The sequence below is a fragment of the Hypanus sabinus genome, chromosome 10 (genome assembly GCF_030144855.1).
Source record: "Hypanus sabinus isolate sHypSab1 chromosome 10, sHypSab1.hap1, whole genome shotgun sequence".
Classification (NCBI taxonomy): Eukaryota; Metazoa; Chordata; class Chondrichthyes; order Myliobatiformes; family Dasyatidae; genus Hypanus; species Hypanus sabinus.
The window spans coordinates 77,519,310-77,534,943 of NC_082715.1; the positions used below are offsets into that span (position 1 = coordinate 77,519,310).

General features: G+C 38.4%; 1 protein-coding gene across 5 annotated transcripts in view; it reads left to right on the forward strand.

The window, feature by feature from the left end:
* Window positions 1-15,634, forward strand: part of egln1a (egl-9 family hypoxia-inducible factor 1a) — a 96,389-nt gene that overhangs the window by 45,151 nt on the left and 35,604 nt on the right. For all 5 annotated transcript variants that reach the window (XM_059982135.1, XM_059982137.1, XM_059982139.1 and 2 more), the window contains exon 2: window positions 3,218-3,337. In XM_059982135.1, the coding sequence (XP_059838118.1) occupies window positions 3,218-3,337 (120 nt within the window). The remainder of the gene's footprint in view (window positions 1-3,217; window positions 3,338-15,634) is intronic.

The following is a 15,634-nucleotide window of genomic DNA, read 5'->3' on the forward strand; positions in this document are numbered from 1 at the left end:
CTGAAGAGCAATAACTATTCCTAAATCTGGTGCTGTGGGACCCAAGGCTCCTGTACTTCCTTCCCAATATCAGCGGTGAGAAGAGGGCATAGCCTAGATGGTGGGGATGCTTGATTTTGGATGCTGCTTTCTTATAGAATCGCTCCTTGTAGATGTACTCAGTAGTGGGAGGGCTTTTTCTGTGATGGACTGGGTAGTGTCCATCACTTTCTGTAAGTTTCATCCCTCTGTCACCAGTGCTCTGTATTGTAATGTGCATACCATTAAAAAATACATTTCAATATTTATTGAGTCACACAACTTCTACTACCAATAAGAGCATAGCCAGCAGGTGCATAGGAAAACCACTAGCTACAAGTTCATCTGACTCATATACCATTTAGACATCAAAAAATAGTGCAGTCCTTTCATTTCTGGGTCTGAGTCTTGGATTTCATTTCCCAACTATAATACCCTCACCTCAAGGCTCAACATCATTTTGTCAAGGGCAATTGAAGATGGGCAACAAATGCTTGGATGCCCAGATTCCAAAAAAAAAACTTTTTTATAAAACAAAAAGCCATGAAAGTCGCAAGTGAGTTTATTACATTGTGTAGAATTGTTAGAGGGAACTCTGAAGATTGAACTGCAGTAGTTTATGGTGCCATGTTTACTGGGAAATGGTAACAGCCATTCAAATTGCCACCTTGCATCTTCAGCTACAGATGCTTACTTTGAAAGCTGAGCATAAAACCATGACCAATGGGGAGTTATTTTGGTTTCTAATACAGAAAGAATGCCAAAAACAGATCACTAAGGAAGTGACACAACAAATTAATGAAGATAGAGCAGTGGATGTTTTTTATATAGATTGAGTAAGGCATTTGACAAGCTTCTCCATGATAAGCTCATAAAGAAAGTCAGGAGGCATGGGATCCAGGGAAACTTGACTGTGTGGTTTCAGAATTAGCTTCCCTACAGAAGGCAGCGAGTGGTAGAAGTTGGAGTATATTTGTCAGGAGGTCAGTGACTAGTAGTGTTCTGCAGAGATCTGTTCTGGGATCCCTGGTCTTTGTGTTTTGTGTTTTTTTCCACAGATAAGGAAATGGAAGGGTGGGTTTATAAGTTTACAGAAGACATGAAGATTATCATAGGTTACAACAGGATATTGACAGGATGCAGAATAGGGCAGAGAGGTGGCAGATGGAGTTCAGTCTGGAAAAGTGTGAAATAATACTCTTTTTGGTTGGTTGAACTAGACAGCAGAGTACAAAGTTAATGGCAGATTTCTCAGCAGTTTGGAGGGACAAAGGGATCTTGGTCCACGTTCATAGATCCCTCAGAATTGCCATACAAATTGTTTGGGTGGTCAAGAAGACATATCATGTTGGCTTTCATTGGTTGCAGGATTGAGTTCAAGCCACAATGTAATGTTGCAGCTGTATAAAACTCTGGTTCAACCACACTAAGACTATTGTTTTTCTTTTCTGGTCACCTCATAATAGGACGGATTTGGAAGCTTTAAAGAGTGTGCAGAGAAGATGTATCAGGATTCTGTTTGCATTAGAAAACATGTCTTATGAGGAAAGGTTGAGTGAGCTAGGGCTTTTCTCATTGAAGCAAATGAAAATAAAAGAAAATCATCGAGGTGTATAAGATGAGAAGAAGCATAGATAGAGTGAACAGACAGCACCTTTTCCCCAGGGTTGCATGGCTAATACAAAAGCTCTCATTTTTAGAGTGACTGGTGTTAGAAGTAGTCTTTTTACAGAGTGATAAATCCATGGAATGTACTGCTGGGGATAGTGGCAGAGGCAGATTCATTAGGGACATTCAAGAAACTTAGATAGGCACATGAGTGATTCAGAAATTGAGGGCTATGTGGGAGGAAAGAGACTGAGCTTGGAGCCCGTGCTGTACTGTTCTATGTTCTATAAGCAGGGAAAAAAATTTAGACATGTATATTGAAAGACTTGTTTTGAATCAAAGGCTTATTACCATTAGTGGTAACACTGCCACAGTAGTGTAGCATACCACTTTATAGCACCAGTGATCAGTGTTCAATTCTTGTATGTTCTCCCCAGGTGCTCTGGTTTCCTCCCACATTCCAAACACTTACAGTTAGAATTAGTGAGTTGTGGGCATGCTATGTTGGTCCCAGAAGCATGGTGACACTTGTGGGCTACACAGCACAATCCTTGCTACTTTGATTTGATGCAAATGATGCATTTCATTGTATGTTTCAATGTACATGTCAGGTAATGCTAATCTTTAATTTATCTTTTATTTCTGCCTGTTACGCTGCTGGCGTTTAGGACAGCAATGAAGGCCCTCCATCTCTGAAGGTGTTCAGGGCTTCCTTCATCGTGTCAGTAGTTTCCTCTTGTTTTTCCACAACTGTCAGTTGTGCAAGTCCCAGGTGAAAACTCAGGAATACCGTTGGACTCAGATGTGGAAGCATTCTTCATTGCTGTTTCTATAACAGTTTTGCTTTACCATTCAGGGTTGTTGGCCCTAAGCTGAATCCCTGAACCTGGAGGATCAGTGGACTAGCCTCTACCCTTCGACCTTTCTGGCATAGGTGGCCCTACCAAGAGCCGAGCCATAAAGCCCTGATTCCAACCAACATAGCTCTCTGGATCTTTGAGGCGTGAAAGCCTGCAAACCAATTCAAGGTTGTGGCCCTCTTGGAGGAGCTTTATCTTTATAACAATGTAAAATAGAAGTTTGTTTTATAGTCACAGCATCCATTTTTTGTCTATGATTTCTAGAATACTTAATAACTGATTAGCCTATAATGTTTTTAATGTGTTTTAACCTTTCTTTGTAAGGTACCTTCAGAGATTATTCGGATTCTAAAAATGCTTCAGAATGAATTGATTACATTGAAATTTTTCTCAGCAAGTCTGCAGTAATACCTGGTGTTAAAATTTATTTGGACTAATGTCAGTCAACTTTTCAAAGGAAAGCTACCCCAATATATTATCAAGTAATTTAAATACATATTTTTGCAGCAAGGGTCTAGATATTTCATTTTCACAGCAAAATGGCTTAACTAAAGCAAATACAAAAGGTTAGGCATAAATACCAGAGGATAATGATTGACAGAAATTTCAGTAGACCGGACTATCATCTCATAAACTACAACATTAAGAAAGAATGGAAACTGAAAAAGCTTCACTGGCAGTTCACGCTGTAATGATTTTCTTTATTTCTTTTTTTGTTCACCCATTTACAGGCAATGGTTGCATGTTACCCAGGCAATGGAACAGGATATGTTCGGCATGTTGATAATCCAAATGGAGATGGACGATGTGTCACGTGTATCTATTACCTGAATAAAAATTGGGATGCACAGGTATGTAATATGCACCATTTGCAAAATAGTGCTACTAAAGGAAGTTTACAGCAACAGGGAAGAAAGAACACTATTTTAATTGAGGTGAAAAATGTCACGGTGGTGTTAACTTCCATGATTAATTTTATAAAATTTTTATAAAAATAAAAAGTTTGTCACTTGAAAACAGTAATTCTTAATTGGGGAGCATTATTTTTTTGAAAAGTTTGTTGTTGATAAAATTGGTTAACTACCTGGAAAACTGAAACTTCCAAAAATATTTGGTAGTCTGTTAACAAATTTGCTACTCTGTTAGTCCATTGGGAATTTCAATGACTGTATACAAAGCCAAAACATTTGCCTCTGTGTTACAATTTTGTATGCCGTTAGTTTTGAAATTGTGTTTTTTTTTAGATTATTATTCAAGTCAAACTTTTGATATAAGGTAGGAACTGTGGAAAGATTTCATGCTGACCCACGAGGGTCTGAGAATCTGGATGGACATGGACAGATTAAAAGAAATGTAGGTGTCCCTGTTTCTGTATTAAAAATGTACTGCTATCATTTCAGCAGCAGTTGCAGATGGAATGAGCAAACTTGTAAATGTTTTGAATACACTGAAAATATGTAAACATACTTTGATAATAAATGTACTTAAAATTTTTGGGAAGCAAATTAATCCACTTATGTGTTTTCAAATGGCGCAGAACTTAATGTTTTAAAAGTGTACAGGCTCTGACTGAATTCAGTGAGAATAGATCTCTCTGGGCAAAGTAGGAAAGTATGAAGTATGAGAGGTTGACAGGTATATGTGTAGATAAATGCAAATTTGTTAAGTGCATTTTGCATACCTTAGATGTTTTATATAATTGGAAGTACAGGATGAGACATACTAAGAAAGGTACAGCTTGTGCAGCTGATACCTCACAGCTCCACTGGCTTGAGTACTGACTTTGTGAAGTTTGCATGTTTTTCTGTGACCATATGGGTTTTCACCCATTTGTCAAAGGTATATGGTTTTTGGGATTAATTGGCTGTTGTGGTTCAGAACTAATGTAAATGGAGCTTGACTGTCGACATAGACTCGGTGAACCCAAGGGCCTGTTTATGGTCTGTAGGACTCTGACGTGTCAACATTAGTGCTTCTGCAGATTGTTCATAAAATATATATGTATGTGAAGATTTCAGTGAAAAAATACAGGAAAAAGCACATGGATTGTCAGAATATTTCTATCATTAGATAGCAGGAAGTAATAATGAAGAAGGTTGATAAAGTAAACAAGATACTAAATTTTCCAGTTTCCTGTCAAGCAATGCTCAAAATCTGCCAGTGAAACAACATCTTGAAGGAACCAGGGTTAATTTCAAAGATCATAAGGCATAGGAGCAGAATTAGACCATTTGGCCCATCAAGTCTGCTCTGCCATTCCATCATGGCTGATTAATTATTCAAAGAACTGCTTGGCACTTTTGTGTAGATCAGTATGAGGCTCAGTTATAGCACAATAATACAGAAAGGATGTAAATGGAAAGCTATTGAACTTTAAGCTATGTGAATCAAGTGTTCAAACTACGCAGCATGATAACATTTAAAATAGAAGTTAGATAAGGGGAATGAGATATTAGGGAGGAAGTATGTCCAGGAGAGATCATCAAGATCATTGAAAGAGATTGTGCTGTGGAAAGATCATTCTCAGTTTAGATGTTTTGTAAAACATGGGATGTTGTGACCATGCCAGAGACTTTGATGACTCAGGCAAGAATTGTGGCACGGCTGATCAGAGATAGGGTCATGGCTGCAGAAAAAGAAGTCATGGAGGGATTGTCCACTGAGTCATTGTGAGTGGAAGTCAGAAACAAGAAGGGGCAATAACTCTGCTAGGTGTTTTTTACCCTAGTAGTAACAGAGACGTCAAGGAGCTGATAGGGAGGCAGAGAGGAATGCTGTAATAATAATAGGGTGGTTGTGTTGGGTGATTTTAACTTTCCTAATATTGACTGGCATCTCCTTAGACAAGGGGTTTAGATGAAGTGGTTTGTTAGGTATGTTCAGGAAGGTTTTCTGACACAGTATGTCAATAAGCCAACTAGAGGAGAGGCTGTACTTGATCTGGTATTGGGAAATGAACCTGGTCAGGTGTCAGATCTCTCAGTGGAAGAACATTTTGGAGGTTGTGATCATAATTCTATTTCCTTTGCCATATCACTGAAGAGGGATGGGAACAGACAATTTGGGAAAACATTTAATTGGGGTAGGGGGAAATATGATGCTATGTGGCAGGAACTGGGGAGAATAAATTCGGAACAGATGTTCTCAGGGAAATGCACAGCAGAAATGTGGCAAATGTTCAGGGAAAATTTGCATGGTGTTCTGCATAGGTATGTTCCATTGAGGCAGGGAAAGGATGGTAGGATAAAAGAACCATGGTGTACAAAGGATGTAGAAAATCTAGTTAAAATAGGTATTGTTAGAGCTCTAGAAAATTTCAAGCGTGCTAGGAAGGAGCTCAAGAATGAAATAGGAGAACTAAAAGCGGCTATGAAAAGGCCTTAGCGAGCAGGATTAAGGGAAACCCCAAGGCATTCTACAAGTATATGAAGAGCAAGAGGATGAATCGTTAGAGAATTGCATGTATCAGGAGAGAGAGAGGAAACATGAGCATGGAGCCAGAGGAGGTAGCAGAGGTACTTAATGAATTCTTTGCTTCAATATTCAGTGGTGAATAGGACTTTGGCAATTGTGGGAGGACTTGCAGCGGACTAAAACACTTGAGTGTATGGACATTAAGAAGGAGGATGTACTGGAGATTTTGATGGGTACTAAGTTAGATAAGTTGCCAGGACTGGACAAGATATACTCCAGGTTACTGTGGGAAGTGAGGGAGCAGATTGCTGAGCCTCTGGCAATTATCTTTGCATCATCAATGGGGATGGGAGAAGTACCAGAGGATTGGAAGGTTGCAAACGTCGTTCCCTTGTTCAAGAAAGGAAGTACAGCTAACCTAGGAAATTATAGACCAGTGAGACTTCAGTTGTGGGCAAATTGTTGGAGAAAATCCTGAGAGGTAGGATTTATGAGCATTTGGAGAGACATAATCTGATTAGAGATAGTCAGCGTGACTTTGTTAAGGGCAGGTCATGCCTTGTGAACCTGATTGAATTCTTTGAGGATGTACCAAAGCACATTAATGAAGGTAGAGCAGTAGTGTATGTGGATTTCAGTAAGGCATTTGATAAGTTTATCCATGCAAGGCTCATTCAGAAAGTAATGAAGCATAGGATCCAAGGAGACTTTGCTTTGTGGATCCAGAATTGGCTTGACCACAGAAGGCAAAGGGTGGTTGTAGATGGTTCATATTCTGCATGAAGGACGGTGACCATTGGTGTTCCATGGGAATTTATTCTGGGACCCCTGCTCTTTGTAATTTTTATAAATGACCTGAATGAGGAAGTAGGTTAGTTGTGGATGCTGGGGGTGTTGTGATGAGCCTGGAGGGTTGTCAGAGGTTACAGCACAACATTGCTAGGATGCAGAACTGGGCTGAGAAGTGGCAGATGGAGTTCAACCCAGATAAGTGTGAAATGGTTCATTTTGTTAGGTCAAATTTGAAGACAGAATATAATATAAATGGCAAATCTCTTGGCAGTGTGGAGAATCAGCGAGATCATGGGATCTGTGTCGATAGGACACTTAAAGCTGTTGTGCAGGTTGACAGTGTTGTTAAGAAAGTGTGTGGTGTGTTGGCATTCATCAACCATGGGATTGAGTTCAAGAGCTGAGAGGTAATCTTACAGCTATATAAGACCTTAGTTAGACCCCACTTGCGGTACTGTGTTCAGTTCTGGTCACCTCATTACAGGAAGGATGTGGATACTATAGAGAGAGCAAAGGAGATTTGCAAGGATGTTGCCTGGATTGGTGGGCATACCTTATGAGAATAGGTTGAGTGAAAATGGCCTTTTCTCCTTGAAGCGACAAAGGATGAGAGGTGACCTGATTGAGGTGTATAAGATCATGGGAGGCATTGATCGTGTGGATAGCCAAAGGCCTTTTGCCGGGGCTGAAATGGCTAACATGAGGGGGCATTGTTTTAAGGTGTTTGGAAGCAGGTACAAGGCGGATGTCAGGGGTATGTTTTTTCACACAGAGGGGTGGGTGCATGGAATGTACTGCAGTGGTAGAGGCAGATACAGTAGGGTTTTTGAAGAGACTCTTGGATAAGTACATGGAGCTCAGAAAATAGAGGGCTATGCAGTAGGGAAATTCTAGGCAGCTTCTAGAGTAGATTACGTGGTCGGTACAACATTGTGGGCTGAAGATATTTCAATGGGAGGAGAGTTAACTACGCTTCTCAAATTTACAAATCTAATTAAAATTTAAATGGGCTCAGGTGATTGGAGTGAAAATGGTAAGAGCATAAAACCTTAAAGGAATGGAGTGTAAAATCAGAGAAAATGTATCATGTGAGAAGTCAGTCCATTGTGTCCATGCCAAGCAGTGAAGAACAATACAGCCTAATTCCGTTTTTTTGCCCAACATTTGGAGTCTTGTAGTCACAGTTATTCAAGTGCACATGTAGACAGTATTCAAATGTGCCAAAGGTTTAAGGGGCAAAAGTTTAGGGGTAACACGAGGGGGATCTTCTTTACTCAGAGAATGGTAGCTATGTGGTACGAGCTTCCAGTAGAAGTGGTAGAGGCAGGTTTGATTTTGTCATTTAAAAAAAAAATTGAATAGGTATATGGACAGGAAAGGAATGGAGGGTTATGGGGTGAGTGCAAGTCGGTGGGACTAGGTGAGAGTAAGCGTTCAGCACGGACTAGAAGGGCTGAGATGGCCTGTTTCCGTGCTGTAATTGTTATATGAGCATATGGTTTTGGTAGATAGTGGTAGATAAGATACTTGTACCATTTTGGCCAGAGTTCCAAATTTCTCACAACTCCTGGAAGAAAATATTTGTCATTCCTTTGCTGATTATTTGAAATTAATAATCATTCTTTAAAACCCTCTCAACTTTAATTTCATTCACTTCAATGTTAAATGTTACTTCAACCACTTCTGTGCCAAGTCTATCCTATCCAATCCCATAAATTGTTCCCAACCTAGTATCTTTATAAATTTGAAGTAAAAGCAGAAAATGTTGGAGATGCTCAACAAGGCAAGCAACACCACATCCATAACTTTTTACCAGATGAAATGTTAAGTCCTATTTCTGTCTTTTTCTCTCTCTCTCTACAAGTACTTCCTGCTCTACTGAGTATCTCCTGCATTTTTTTTCCTATTATTTTTCCAGTTTTCCAGCATCTGCAGTTTTTTGTTTTTTTTTAATCTTATTATTACACCGATTCTCAGAAGTGTATATCACAGAATTTAAACTAGAGAGAAACAAGCAATCTGTAGAAGTCACTTTAGAAGTCGATGCTTTGCATTAAAGAAAGACATTGCTTACAGCTTTACTCAGTATATACTAGGAATAGTGAAATAAAAAGCCTGATGTGCAACCTTTCTTCAGTTCAGACTATCTCACTTTGGAGTAAGTTTTTGAAGTGGTGTTGATTTGCTGTAGTTCAAAGTAGAAGTTTGGTTACAACCAAAATGCATATTCCTGTTGCTTTTCTTCAAATGTCAGAGCTACCTTTGTCCATTCAATCTTCTGATTTGTTTCAAGGAAATCTTGGCCACAGCAGTGCAACCATTCACAATTATTAAGTCTTTTATAGTGCTGGAGGTCCATCTGGATGGGATCTGATTTGTTAAGTTACCTATCCAATATACATCCATTGTATACTCATGCCTTCCTTTTAATATGCCCTCTCTAATCACTCTCATCATCCCTTTGCTTATTGACCCACACTGGCATGCATTCTGCCTTTGTTTAAAATGTGAAATTTATATTCTTATTTGAAATTCCTCCATGGCCTCACCCACCATTATCTACCTAATCTCTTTCAGCTACAATATATCGAAGATCAGTGAACTCCTGAAGTTATGGCCTTTAGACAATCATGGATTTTTAATTGTTCCACTGTTGATGACTGTGCTATAGCAGTTTAAACAAATTTTTGCAATTTTCTATTCTTCATTCTTGGATGACATTTCTGTTGTTAAAATGTTTCTTCATTTGTCCAGTACCAATTTTCTGCAGCACCATGGGCTTTTGAACTAGATTAGGGGTGTAGAAATTTCTATTTGTTGTGACTGAAGCTTTTCATCTCTAAAACTTGAGAGTAAACTTAAAGTGATGTTCTGAAGGATGAATATTGGAGAAAATGTTAGGGTCCTAATGAATATGTTTTCTTAACAGCCTGATCTGTGATAGCATTGTACTTGGCGCTGAATACAGCTGTTCAGAATAGAAATAGGGTCTTCAGCCTGACTCACCTATGCCAACCAAGTTACCTTACTGAGGTAGTCACATTTGTTTGTGTTTGGCTTGTATCCCTCTGAACCTTTCCTATCCATATACTGTCCAAACGTCATATAAATGTTGTAATTGTACTCGTATCACTTCTTCTGCAGCTTGTTCCATATACCCACAACTCTGTGTGGAAAATGTTGTCCCTCGGGTTCTTAAATCTCTCTCCTCCTATTTTAAACCTGTGACCTCTAGTTTTGGACTCTCCTACCCAGGGAAAAGGCTTTAGCTATTTACCTTGTTTGTGCCCCTCATCTTAACTATACATTGTGTAACTCTATTAAATAGAACGAGAACACCCACCACTAAATAAAAAGTAACGTACTATGTTAATATTGATCAGCAAATTCAAGTTCTGCCAATATAGACTCATCCCTCAGTGTTCTTTTCACCAAAGGATAAAAGTCCTAACCTATCCAGCCTCTCTTTATAACCCACAACCTCCATTTTAGGTAACATCCTCATAATTCAGTTTTGCACCTTCTCCAATTTAACAATTTGGAAAAGGATCAAGGCCATAATTGGAGAGATTGTAATTTCAAGAATCCAGCTTTTTCTATTAGGAAACATTTCAATAGTCTTATAGCTGCAGGATAAAAGCTGCCTTTGGTAAAGTGCTTTCAGGCTTTTATATCTACTGCCCAAAGGTAACGGGGTGTGCGGAGAAGAAAGAATGTCTGGGTTGGCTGAGATCATTGATTCTATTGGCTATTTTACTGAGGCATTGAGAAGTGCAGTCAGACTATGTGGATGGTGTTTGGAGAATGCCCAGTCTAATAGTAAGAAGCTTCTTAATAAATACTTTCATTATAAAACCTGTGGAAATTGTAATAAACTATGGGGAAATTCCTTGTTATTAATGCTGAGCTATGGAAAAATGTTGAGTATGAAAGAGTATCATCAAAATGGGAAACTTCCAGTGCTAAATAATGTGACAGTTCACTGCTTTAATGTAGTGAATTGGTAGATTTGAGCTCGTAACATCGCATAGTTTAGTGATTGTTGAGATATTTTAATATGGAGTAAGGAAATTTGGTGCAAGAAGGTACATTCTTAGATTATGCTTGCTATATTTCATATTCCTGTTTTGAACTTGTGTTTGTAAGATTATTTCAAAAAATCAGCATGCTGTTTTAATTCATCTGCAATTATAAAAATTCTCCTCAGTTTCACTGAGTTGATACATGAAATTCTTGCTGTATAAATAATCATGGCATCAAATTGCATGAAAATTCTTAGTTATGAATACATTAGGCTTTCCACAACTGTAACACAGTGAATTCCGGTGAATTGGGACACATTGTGACCAGTACATTTTGTCCCAATTAAGTGGCTACCCCAGTTACCCAAAGTTTCATGGAAAGAAGACCATAAGACATAGGAGCAGAATTAGGTCATCTAGCCCATTGAGTCTGCTCTGCCATTCAATCATGGCTGATCCTTTTTTCTATCTCCTCCTCAGCCCCAGTTCCCAGCCTTTTAACTTTTGATGTCATGTCCAATCAAGAACCTATCAATCTCTGTCTTAAATACACCCAATGACCTGGCCGCCACAGCTGCACGTGGTAACAAATTCACCACCCTTGGCTAAAGAAATTTCTCCACATCTCTGTTTTGAAAGGGTGCCCTTCTATCGTGAGGCAGTGCCCCCTTGTCCTAGACTCTCCCACCATGGGAATAGTTTAAAAGGTATAAAACGGACAAACTGCCATTTAACTGAACAACAAATTATATACTTAAATGAAATACAGAACAAATTAGAACATTATTAATAGTACTACAGTGCTATAAAACTGTATTATTTCCTAATAGTTACTGACCGAGAAATTTGTCCAGTGTATGTGACTGTTCTTTTGATTGACTGTCTAACCCTCTCACTGTGGCTCGTAAAAAATCTTGGTTCGTTAGCTAACTTGGCTAACAGGCATGTGAATCAGTATTGCATGGGTAACAATGAGAAGGCCACCTTCAATAAGCAACACCCTTTTAGGGTTGGTATGAATCAGGTTCAACCAAACAGTAATCCGATAATGGAATGAAAACTGTGATGAATGCTATGTAAATACTGTCCCATGCAAACTTATCGTTCGCAGGGAAATAACAGACCTTACAAAGGCATAAACTTAAGTGTAAACATTTATGTGGGGGAGGGGGAGAAATGAAAAGGGCCTTGTACTGTTAAACCAGTTTAAATATGCACATAAACTTTGGAGCTAATTTCTGGCGTAGTTAGGATGCTTTGCTTTGATTATTCATGCACTGAACCCACATGTGTGTGAAAGACAACAGCCACAGTTAAAACTTCCCTCGAAGACCAGTTTGAATGGCAAACTCAGGACTATTGATACCTCCTCCTTTGAACCATTTGTCTGCACAAAGTCCTTCTTACAATAGGGTCTCCCCTTCAGATGGGATCCTCCGAGCATCCTCCTTGTGCTCTTCTCTGCACCTCCTAACAAAAAAAACCTAAAACCAGACTGTTCTTCAGAAATCTGATCCTACCCCATCCCACGGACAGAATGTTACAACACAATATCAAACAAACTCAATTGGCTGACTCAACATTCCTAGGTTAAGCAAATGCTGCTTACCTCAGCCAAAGCCAAAACACTAGTCTATGAAGCTTAACTAACAGAACACACTGTGTTTGCTGAAAACTGTTAAAGTAAAAATACTTCACAGCATAGCAGTAGAAGCACAGTAAAACATGTTCTTAACCAGGGCATTACAATAGTAAATCAGGTGTTCCCATACTTTTTTTAATGTCATGGATCCCTGCCATTAACTGAGGGATCCTGGACCCAAGATTGGGAAGCCCTGCTATAAGTGAACAAAATCAGCACAGACAACATGCAGCTAATGGACTGCTCTCATATAGTGCTTTCGATGGTTGCATCCTCCAAACCTTCATTTTCATTGTAATGTAACATTCATGGTGATTATTGAAGTCTTCAAATTTTTCATATTTCCTAATCTGTTGAAGTAGTGAAATGGTTTTATTTTCACTTATGGCCATTCACTGACTACAGCATAAATGCCTAAAACTGCAGTGACCAAAACATTTCTGAATAACTGCTTATTTCTCACCAGCTATCAGTGACAAAAATCGCCTGCTTTTTGAAACACATGGGACTGATGTGATTTAAAAGCTGTTTGCTCTAAGCATGGAGTAATGACTCATGGCCATTCAAGTGCACATGACTGATGCTAGTTAGAAACTATTTGGCAACAGTCTGGCGTCGCAATTAAGTTGCATAGTGTCCCAAATAAATGAAGGAAATCCTGGCTAATTTCGTGATTAGTTACTTAAGAGTTGTCCCAAATAAGTGGCTGTCCCAATTAACTGGAATCCACTGTTTATGCAGTATACTTCTAGGTCTCCAAGTACACCTGCCTTCCCAATGTCACATCTTAAAAAATGGTAAGGATTCTGAAACAGTGGATATAATTTTAACTAAATTTACTTTTTGTCATTTTAAACAAATGTTTTTGTTACAACAATAAGAGGAAATTTTATGCAGTAAAATTTTTATATTACATTTAAGCCATGATGGTAAAACTCAGTGGTACTAACTCAAATCTGTTTGAATATCTTTCTGTTTATATATATATATATTATATACACACACACACACACACACACACACGCACATTAGTTCAGAATCAAATTTATTATCACTGTGTTATATGACAAAATAAATGGACCCTTCAAAAATATGATAGCAGAGTGAAAGAAGCTGTTTCTGAATCATTGATTGTGGTTCTTCAGGCTCCTATACCTTCTCCATGAAGGTAGCAATGAGAAGAGGTTATGTCCGGGGTGGCTTCAATAGAAATTTGCAAGACTTTGGTAACGTGCCAAATCTCCTCAGACCTCTCATGAAGTAGAGTAGCTGGCATACCTTCATGATTACATCAATATGTTGGACACAGGATAGATCCTCTGAGATATTGAAGCCCAGGAACTTGAAGCTGCTCACTCCTGCCACCACTGACCCCTCAAGGAGGATTGGTGCATGTTCTCCTTACTTATACACTAAAGACAATAATTAATTCTGTGTTCTTGCTGACACTGACTGTGAGGTGGTTGTTGTGTCATCCCTCAGTCTGTTGATCTTTCTCACCTTGCCGTCTGAGAATTTACTTAAACAGTGGTGTCATCTGAAAATTTATAGATGACTTGTGTATTTAGCCACACCGTCATGAGTGTAGAGAGGGTAGAGTAGTGGACTAAGAACATATCCTTGAGGTGTTGAATATCAGCGAGGAGTAGATGTTATCTCTGATCCTTACTGACTCCGGTCTTCCAAAGAGAAAGTTGAGGATTAAGTTGCAGAATTCATTACAATGAAAGCTGCTATCTTTGTTTACTGTGCTACACCAGAACAGTTCTATATCTGGGCAGTAAAAAGTTTCAGATATGTATAGTCAAGCTACTGAAATTCCAGTGAGGGTTGGAGGTACTCCACAATTAACTTTCAGCACCACCTGCTGTACATTGTTGGTACAGATTGATAATGATTTTTTTTACAGATAATACAATCTATTTGAATACTTTGCTTTTATTATTGATATTAAATAAATATTTTCTATTTCACTTTATTTGTTTTTTTTTTAATTTGGTTTTATTGTTTTTATGTTAGATTTACATCAGAATCTGGTTTATTATCTCTGATGTATTCAAGATCCAAGATTGTTTAATATCCTTTGCCAGTGCGCAAATGTAAAAGAAATGAAATACAGTGGATTCCAGTTAATTTGTACACATCAGCACCTGTACATCTTGGCCCAATTAAGTAGCTGCCTCAAATCAACTGGAAATAGTTTAAAAGGTATAAAAAAAGAACAAATGATGTACTTAAAGGAAATACAGAATAACTTAGAATGCTAATAAAACTATTAAATCGTATTAGTTCCTAATAATTATAAAGGGAAGAATTTATCCCTTTAATCGATTGATTTTTTGATTGATTGTAGATTAACAAATTCAGTGTAGACAACAGGAGCAGATATTGGACTGCCTTCATACAATGGAGGAATTCATTCAGTGTCTGCTGACATGTTCTTTTGATTGACTGAAAATGAACAAAATCAGTGCAGATAGTGGGCTACAGTGCTTTCAATGAATGCATCCTGCAAATCATTGTTTTATAACTTCAAATTATTTGTAGTGATTAACTTGTTGATGTAGTGAAATCATTTCATTTTTTTTCACTCCTGGCCATTTTTGGCATCTCCAAGCCCAAATGCTTGAAACCACAGTGAGTAAAATGGTTCTGAATTGTCTTACTGTTGCTTTCTTTCCAACTATCAGTGACAAAAATCACACACACACTCACTTTAAAATCTCTTCTTTCTAAGCACAGTGTAGTGTCTAACAGCAGCACAAGTGCATGGTGTTCCAAATAAACAAAGGGAATCCTGGCTATTTTCACAATTAGTCCCAAATAAGCAGCAGCCCTGACTAATCGATGGCTCAATTAACCTGAAGCCACTGTAATTGTCACTCTGAATCGGATGCAGCACAGAAAAAAAATGGTAAGAACACAATAATAAAAAACACATTAAGATAGTTCATTTACATAGGTTGATTGTCTTTCCATAAAGTGATGCTGGGTGCTGGAGTGAATGTACATAAGATGACTCAACGGTAAATGATAAAGTAGTAGTGGTAATGCCAAGGAATTCGTTGTTTTGTGGCAGCGGTTCAGTGCAAGACATAAAAATTACTGTAAGTTACAGAAAGAAATAAAATAAACAAATAGTGCAAAAGAGGAATTATGAAGTGGTGTTCATGGACCATTCAGAAATCAGATGGCAGAGAGGAAGGCGCTGTTCCTAAAATGTTGTGTGTGGTCTTCAAGCTCATTTACCACTTCCCAGTTGGTAGTAATGAGAATCA